This window comes from Wolffia australiana, chromosome 3 (assembly GCF_029677425.1).
Source record: "Wolffia australiana isolate 7733 chromosome 3, ASM2967742v1".
NCBI lineage: Eukaryota > Viridiplantae > Streptophyta > Magnoliopsida > Alismatales > Araceae > Wolffia > Wolffia australiana.
In genome coordinates this window covers 19,162,482-19,171,389 of record NC_135837.1, presented here as the reverse complement: position 1 = coordinate 19,171,389, position 8,908 = coordinate 19,162,482, and the positions used below count along the sequence as shown (strand labels likewise).

Here is an 8,908-nt window from a genome sequence, read left to right as displayed (position 1 = left end):
TCGTGCCATATGTTCATAGATATGTATGCTCTTCCTGTAAGTACGAATGAACTTCTATGTATGTTTGCAGGTGAGTCAGTATGTGCGTATCTATGGTGTAGCTATGATGCTGTCAATGATGTACACAAATGTATACAAATATGTTATTATGTATACCAATGTAGATGGAGAAAATTTGACTATCGAACCCATTGCAAGAACCCATCGCAATCTCTTCCTCTATCAGATGTTTCTTCCTGTTCTATTCACCCTGACAGTTCTCCATGAAGAAAGAGAGGTCTAGTGGGAGAAAGACCTAGAGAGAGAAATAGAGAGAGAGGGAGAAAAGAAGGGAAGGGAGGCTAATAATCATTCAATATGACTTTTTTATTTTGACCTTGACATTTGGATAGTCAACCTGACACAGACCAACCAGACACTGACAAAATGGGAGAGAACTTTAATATTAAAGTCTTTGCTCCTGCACCCTAGAACGAACAGGATAGAACTCTACGTGTAACTAGGGTTTGGCGGTCCCAGTCCGGTCCACGTTTTTAGCAAAAACCTAAACCTTACTAAACTTTGGTTTCGTTTGGTTCCAGTCCGTTCTTGTTCGGTCCCGATCCGGTCAGGTTAACTAGTCAATGTCAAAGTCAAAGTAGAAAATTTATGTTCATAGTAATGTTAAATATACTACTTCAAGCGGGTGCCCATAGATGGTCAAATATATGGCTTCTGCTCTGATCTTTTTAGAATTTTATAAAAAATATTAAATAAATATTAAGTAGTATACTTCCTGTTTCAGTTCGGTTTGACCCTTGAACATGTGAAAAAACCTGTACACCCTCAAACGGCATACCTACGGTTCCGTCAAACCGGTCCTAAATGTCCAACACTACTTGTGAGTTGTGACTTTGCCTACACTCCTGTCATCTTTTGAGTCTCTCTCTCCGTCTTTGTATCTCTATAATTTTCTTGCGGGGGAATATTACGAAACAGCATGAACTTGCAAATTTGTCAGCCAGGCAGCATAAACTTTCAGACATGTTCAAAAAATAGCTCTCACCAATAAGAAGACGCCAAGTGGCGTCTTCTTATTTTTTTTGTCAGCGATGGTCAACTGCTGACGTGGTAGCCAGGTGGCTTCCACCGTGGTAGCCAGGTGGACTCCACGGTGGCATCCACATCTCCGGCCGCCGACGCCGGCCGTCTCCGGCCGCCGACGCCCCCCGTCTCCAGCTGCCGCCCGTTTCTGGGAATATCGATAACGATATCGAATACTGATAGTGGGGAATATCGATATCGATAACGGTAGAGGGTAAGAGAGAGAGAGAGAGAGAGAGAGAGAGAGAGAGAGAGAGAGAGAGAGAGAGAGAGAGAGAGAGAGAGAGAGAGAGAGAGAGAGAGAGAGAGAGAGAGAGAGAGAGAGAGAGAGAGAGAGAGAGAGAGAGAGAGAGAGAGAGAGAGAGAGAGAGAGAGAGAGAGAGAGAGAGAGAGAGAGAGAGAGAGAGAGAGAGAGAGAGAGAGAGAGAGAGAGAGAGAGAGAGAGAGAGAGAGAGAGAGAGAGAGAGAGAGAGAGAGAGAGAGAGAGAGAGAGAGAGAGAGAGAGAGAGAGAGAGAGAGAGAGAGAGAGAGAGATGGATGGTACATGTAACATGTAACATGGAGAGAGAGATACAGATAGAGAGATAGAGAGAGATAGAAAGAGAGATGGATAGATAGATAGAGAGAGAGAGAGATAGAGATAGATGGATAGATAGGGAGAGAAAGAGATAGAGATGCGCTGCGTCGGCGGCGGCCGGAGACGGGCGGCGGCGGCGGCCGGGAGAGGGGCGGCGTCGGCGGTCGGAGATGTGGATGCCACCGTGGAGTCCACCTGGCTACCATGGTGGAAGCCACCTGGCTACCACGTCAGCAGTTGACCATTGCTGACCAAAAAAGAGGATGCCACTTGGCATCTTCTTATTGGTGCGTGCTGTTTCGTAGTATTCCCCCTTTTCTTGCATGGTTTACGCGATGCAACTGTTGAATAACTGTCTCCTAGATATAAGCGTCCCCTTCAATCGCGGAGTTTATAACCCTGGCCGCGTTCTTCTCGGCGACGTAGCCAACCCCTACCGCAAAAATAGCGTAACGCCCTTGTATATAAACAGAGCGATACCCTCGTCTCTCCCATCCATTATTCTACAGCAAAAGTCGTCTTCCTCAACTTTCAGTAGCAATGGCGTCCAAGGGAGAAGGCAACGTCTCTTGGGTAACTCGTTCTGCGTTCTCTTCAACCGTCTTCCACCGCCCGGCTGAGATCCCCCTCGAAACTCGCCCATCTTTCTCGGGCTCTGTCCGACTAACTCCCCAGCAGCTGCACCGCCATCGGACCAACAAGCGGCCGGCGTTCAGGGGATGCTTGTTCAACTATTTCAGAAAGACGCGAGTTGCAGCGGGAGACGACGCCGCGTCCCTTCCCAGGCTATCCATCGGGTCCAGGATTTCCGGAGTTACACTCCGCCATGGCTGCAGCTTCCTCTACCGCGGAGTTTACGGAGACCAGCCCGTGGCCGTGAGGATCGCGACGTCGCCTTCGGACGACGCCGTCCTCGCCGCTTCTCTGGATATCGAGTTCCTCCGAGAAGCCCACTTCCTCTCCCGCCTGAACCACCCCAACGTCATCAAGGTATTCGTTTCTTTTGTTATCTCTCGGCAAGGCATTGTAAGTTTTGACGGAGGACGGGTTATCGCAGTTGGTGGCCGCGGGGAGAGAGCAGGAGTATTCGTGTTTGGCCTACGAGTTCCGCCATGGCGGGGGGAGCTTGAAAGATCTCATCCGGAAATCTACCAAGCCTATGGATCTGAGAAAGATCGTTGGAATAGCTGCGGGCATCGCGCGGGGGATGGAGCACGTCCACGCGGAGGGAATCGTTCACCGCGAGCTGAGGCCCGAGAACATCCTCGTCGAGGGCAGACCGTCGTCTCCTTCGGTGATCGTCGATGGGTTTTGGGGGGCCTGCGAAGAAGGGCGAGAGGGGTCTCCGGAAACGAGAGTCTCGAGTGCGCCGAAGATGAACGGGGAGATAGTCTGCGACAGGAAGGAGGACGTGCGCTGCTTCGGCGAGTTACTCTATGAGATGTTCTACGGGATCGCACCCCTTCGAAACATGCTCTTTCCAACAGAGCCTGAATCCGTCACTGAGGTCAGCTTACGCGTTTCTCTCTCGACCTCTCTATCTCTATCCCATCTTCTTCATAGCTTCCTACATTTATCTCCCTTTCCCATAGAACTTACGCAAACCTGTTCTTCTCCATCTCTCCCTCTCCGTTTGCTAATTTACAAACACATTTCTCCGTCACCCTCTCTCATTCTTTGTCTTTCCCTCACTCTTTTATGGCTCTTTCTACTCGATTGTTATCCTCTCGTCTATTCTCATTTCTCCATTTCTCTCCCCATACAACCCATTCAAGATCCTTTTCTCTTCCTCTAACAGACTTCTCTCTCTCTATCTCTCTCTCTCTCTCTCTATCTATCTATCTATCTATCAATCTATCTATCTCTGTGTCACGGTATCTAACACTGACCCTCTCTGTTCTATCTTTCTCTGGCTTTCCTTATCTCATCTCCTTGAATCTTTTCCTCGATCTTCCGCCGTCTCTACCTCCCTCCCTCTTCAAATTTCTGAGAAGAGAACATTGTTCGGTGCAGGAGATAACGCCGGCGAGGCAGGCGACACCCGCGGCAGCGCTCGAACGACTGATCGCGCATTGCATGGCACCGTCGTCGGTTGACAGACCAGAGTTCTCGTGGATTGCGAGGCTTTTGGATAAGTTGAAACCCGCGACTAACCTTCAAATCGACGAAGACGTCGACCTTCAAGCCCTCTTCACCTCTGAACGCCTTCTTCGTTATTGATCTCTCTCCCAGTCTTTCCTTCTCTGATCGTGCATGCAGAGGTTTTTGTGATAACTGTTAGGTTCGCCTGAAGCTTTTGCATAAATGTAAAACAAGATTGGACATGAATATATATGAATGTAAGAATACATCCATTGTATCTTCCGGTGAGAGAATCAAGAAAACTCAAGGGGAGATCTTTTGGATCAACACTGGATCAGCTCTGGGTAATCGGTTGCGCGTGAGAAATTGTGACCCCATGAACAGGCCCCAATTTATAAGAAGAGGATAAACTTAATCATCGTTTAATGTATTTTAATTAATCCTATCATTATAAGTAAGATATACTTAGCCTCTACACAGTTGATTGAATTACCATACTTATTTAGGAATGTCTTAATAGTCTGTAAATGATAGCGTAATAACATGCAATTATGTACGTATACATACATATATAACTGTCCCAAGATTAAGAAATTTAACTAAAATGAACTATTGAGGAGTTCAGCTCGACAGTTAGCCTCTATTTCGATCAGTATGATTTAATATGACTAAACTCGTAATAGATCTTTACCCGCTAAGAGAACAAGTGGACAGGATTCAATATAGGAGAAAATTGATGGCTAGGATACAGTCTTACATAGAAAAAGCTAAACGGCTAGGATTACATCTAGACCGACTGTTGCGGCTCGTTGTAACGGGTCAAATTAAATTGGGAAACATTCAGTTACTATATTTTTAATATAAATACAAGCCATGCGTATCAGTAGGATAGAAAAATCGCACTGTACACATCACAGAGGCCTGTGCAATGAGAATGTGTAGTTCTGAAATAATTTTTTAAAAACAAATAACAAATTCTATGCTCTGTTCCTCTCAAGTCTCTCTCTCTCTCTCTCTATATATATATATATATCTTTTACGATCGCTCTTCTCTCTCTCTCTCATTCATCCCTCACTCACTTGCTGCCTTACTCTTCTCTCTCTTACTCTTTTCTTCCTCGTTCTCTCAATCAGTTGTTATTCTCTCTTTAGCTCTTATCTCCCTCACTCTCTATCTGCTTGCTTCTCTCCCTCCAGCTTTCTCTTGCTTACTACTCTCAATATCGCTTTCTCTCTCTCTCTCTCTCTCTCTCTCTCTCTCTCCTCTCTCCCCCTCTCTCTCTCCCTCAAACACCTGTCTCTCAAACATGATATTTAGATCAATTTATATTGTTTCAATGAAACTTGATGTGGAATGTAGGTCTAGGTAATGTTATAAAATTAGCGATTACTGTTAAGATTTGTAAAATAAATTCCTCAAAATTTTTTTTTTTGGATCATTAATATTCTCATTTTTTCTTAAAATTTATATCATGTTAGATCAATCTCTTACATCCAGAATGCCGAATAGATGTATATCTAGGTAAAAGGTTGATGGAAAAATGAGATTCGGAGATTTCCTTCAAATAAAACCAATTTTCTTATCAGATTTCCATGAAAATATTATGGCATCCAATATTAACCTGCCATCAACATTTATGTCTCGAGTATTTCTAAGTAACCATTTTTTTTCCTGTAATGTAGAGTTTGAATCAAACTGCATGCAATTCAGGAATTGATATTATGCAGATAAAATTTTAGAAGGAATATTTTACAATATATTATGGAGAGAATAAATTATAATAAAAAAATTGAAACGATTTACTGAAGGTTTTCAATAGAAAGCCGCCTGAAAACTCAAGATGATGAAAATATAAAAACATGGAAATTAATTTAATAGTATAGGCAGTTTCTCTGCTATCTCAATAATCAAATGGTTCCAAGTGTATCTACAGTTTGAATACTAAGCTGATAGGTACAAAAAAAAAAAAGAGTAGTCATTGAATGTTTATTTTTTTATTAATGTTCATTATGCTTGACCCCTTTATTCAACCCTTGATAACTCTCATGGGTCTCCACCAAAATACATGACCTTGGATTTAGAAGAAAGACATAGATATGAGCTTTCCCACAAATACAAAAAAAAGACAGAATATATACATACACACACACACACATTTCATATGGTTTTAGAAATTCATTGGCTACTTGTGACAAAGAAAAAAGAGGGGGTTTTATTTGAATAAATAGGTAATGATCCAGCCATTTGGTTTGAATTTGAAGCCTCAGAATTCCAGTCCTCTTGGGCACATACGATGTCTTGATCCTGTCTACAAATGCAACATCCCCCACATCTTAGGAGTAACACATAGGATCTGTGTTGGGTTTTGTGGATGTGATCATTGATGAGAAGATGATAGGGATTTGAGAAATAAAATGCGTAAATTGATGATCAAATCATCCTTGCGCGGAATCAAATATGGAATAAATTTCTTTTCGTTATTTTTTCCTTTTGAGCCATTTAAATGTTCAACATCTAGACGTTTCCACCCGGTCCTCAGTACACCAATTCTGTTAATTAACACGAGTTGGATAAATTTACAATATGTCCATTGATGTTTATGGAAGTAATATCAATTATTTTTATGAGAGAGTGATCATTTTTTTAGCCAAATGCATGTGAGAAAGGTATATCTTTTTGAATGCATGTGTTGACAGATCGAGCGCTTATGCGATGGCTTAGACATTGAATCACAACGAATAAGCTTTCTTTATCTTTTTTTATCCTTTATAATTTTTGATTTATTTTTCTGAACTGATAATTTTTTTCATGAACAATGTCATAGTTATCAGATCATCTTAACTGTATTCATAGTTCATATGCAAAGGTTTTAATATTTCTTCAATTAAATTCACATATTATACTTGTTATATAGTATATTAATGTTTTCATTTTATAAAAGGGCATAAATGTAATTTATTATATGGGTATAAAATACAAACTTTTGGGGGAAACCATATTCTCTTGATTTATAGTATCTCTCTTCTGACTCAATCTGACTGATTCTTTCTTCTGACGCACTCTCTCTCTCTCTCTCTCTCTCTCTCGATTCAGACTCTCAATCTTTGGCTGCTTATTGACACTCTCTTACTGTTTGATGAAGGACGCCTTCTGATCGATCAGTAATACGATTGCTCAAAGGGGATTTTAAAAAATGAGACTCCTTCCAATTGATCAAGAAAATGACTTAAGGTATAGTCAACTATCAAGCCCTCCTCCATCATCTTAATTAGTACAGATGTATAGGGAAATCATAAGATCACTAATATGATAAGTCTACTTCTTTGGCTAAGGACTTCCTTTCATCCTCTTCCTCGAGCTATCTTTCAGATCACTACTATGTTAAGCGAGGTCAATCAAATATTGACCACTGAATTATTATGTGGATTTTTTCTTCATCTAATTTGAGAGTTTTTTTAATAACTTAGTGATTCATATGAACACAGTCAAACTGTGACAATGCATCCACAATATGTCTGTGGTATCTCAAATCCAAGGACCACTCATGAAATCATTATGTGAACCAATCTATTTGACAATTAAGTATAATTCCATCGAAAGATTCATAGACATCAGTGCACTGAAATATTTCCATGAAAAATACCCACTAACCATCCTCTAGGCCTCCACACTAATTGCCATAGGATCAACAATACTCATCATATGAGCGAGATTAAGTAATATTTGATATAGTTTTTTCTATGATCTTTGAAAATATACTAAAAGTACGAATATTTGTAATAAATGTTCTAAGATATCTGATCCCATATTATAATCTCATCATAATTCACTAATTATTGGAGATATTCTTAGATTTCATTATAAGTATAGCACACACATTATATGAATAAATTTATATTAATGAATATTGAATGAGACATGGAAAGTGAGATTGACTTGCATGCCATATAGAATTCCATACCTGTAGACATGTCTCTCCATACACTGGTTCAATTTTCCCATCCCATGAAGACAAACTATCAGCATTCTCTACAAATATTCTAGATCAAAAGGTTCATAAGAACAAATGGTTCACAGATATATATGTATGTATATTAATCCCTGAATATTTATAAAATATATTTTTACGACCATATAATCTTTCTCCTTTCCCTTATAGGAACAGAAAGCTCACTTAGTTGACTAGATCAAATGCCATCAACTTTATAGATAACCTAATTCACCGCTCCCTCTAAGGTTAAACCTTAGCCACATAAACCAATATTGTGATCTCAACCGCACTCTCCTGCAGTTGACATTGGTTAGTTCCTCAAAATTTACCCCAAATTTGGAATTTCTGCCATGATTTCTAGGGTCAATGAAGAGATTTCTATGCAGATGAGAAAATTATTGTGTAAATTTATTAATTAATAAATCTATTGATATTTTAATATATTTTAAATTATTTTAGAATGATTGATATTGAGATCATAATTTAATTATCTTGATTACCTAAATATTCATATATCACTTCAAAATGTCAGATTCTATGCATTTATATAAATTTAATAAATTTGATTACTGATGAATGTTTTATGGTTGCATCTTTAAATAAAATTTATATGAGTCAAATGGGAAATTTATAGATGAGATATAATATTTCATGGAGCTAATTTAATATGAAATGGTCTTAACGAGATCAAACAAAGATTAAGGCTTCCAAAGAAGCAATTAGAGGATTATGGGACACAAACTGACCTGCCCATTCAGCAATACATCCTAAAAGAGGGTAGAAAAAATTTAGAAGAAAAATCTCTCAATAGATGACAAAAGGAGCAAAAAGTAGCAAGCAAAGAGAATAGAAAATCAGAAAGGGTTATCTAAGTGGTTACAATAATTTTTTTAGTTAAGTTTTCCACTTATTTTATGTTTAAACATGCATTATTCACCAATTAGGGGAAGAATGAGAAAAACCTGAATGATTATCTGAAGTCACATTATATCTGTATTTTATAAATTTATGAGACTAACCACACTTGGCACCTTAGAGTCAAGTGGGTTGTTTCACATTTTTTGAAGTTAAATTGAAACACAGGACTTCACTAAACTAAATGGTGATTTGTGAAATCAAATGAGAGAAAAGGAAAAATCAGAATCCATGACATGGATCAGAGGAGGGAGCCCAA

The 8,908-nt window shown here is 39.7% G+C and overlaps 1 protein-coding gene across 1 annotated transcript; it reads left to right on the top strand.

Annotated features, from left to right (window-relative positions):
* The first annotated feature begins 2,174 nt into the window (after positions 1–2,174).
* On the top strand, positions 2,175–4,001 carry LOC144700424 (serine/threonine/tyrosine-protein kinase HT1-like). Its single transcript, XM_078571843.1, has 3 exons — positions 2,175–2,650; positions 2,718–3,167; positions 3,674–4,001. The coding sequence occupies exons 1-3, from the start codon at positions 2,201–2,203 to the stop codon at positions 3,878–3,880; spliced, it is 1,107 nt and encodes a 368-aa protein (XP_078427969.1). The 5' UTR covers positions 2,175–2,200; the 3' UTR covers positions 3,881–4,001.
* Positions 4,002–8,908: the final 4,907 nt, after the last annotated feature.

Bases quoted from the DNA above. Each gene is read 5' to 3' on its own strand.
- LOC144700424 (XM_078571843.1), top strand. From the start codon at position 2,201: ATGGCGTCCAAGGGAGAAGGCAACGTCTCTTGGGTAACTCGTTCTGCG. The intron at 2,651-2,717 runs GTATTCGTTTCT...GGGTTATCGCAG, and splicing joins ACCACCCCAACGTCATCAAG to TTGGTGGCCGCGGGGAGAGA. The intron at 3,168-3,673 runs GTCAGCTTACGC...TGTTCGGTGCAG, and splicing joins AGCCTGAATCCGTCACTGAG to GAGATAACGCCGGCGAGGCA.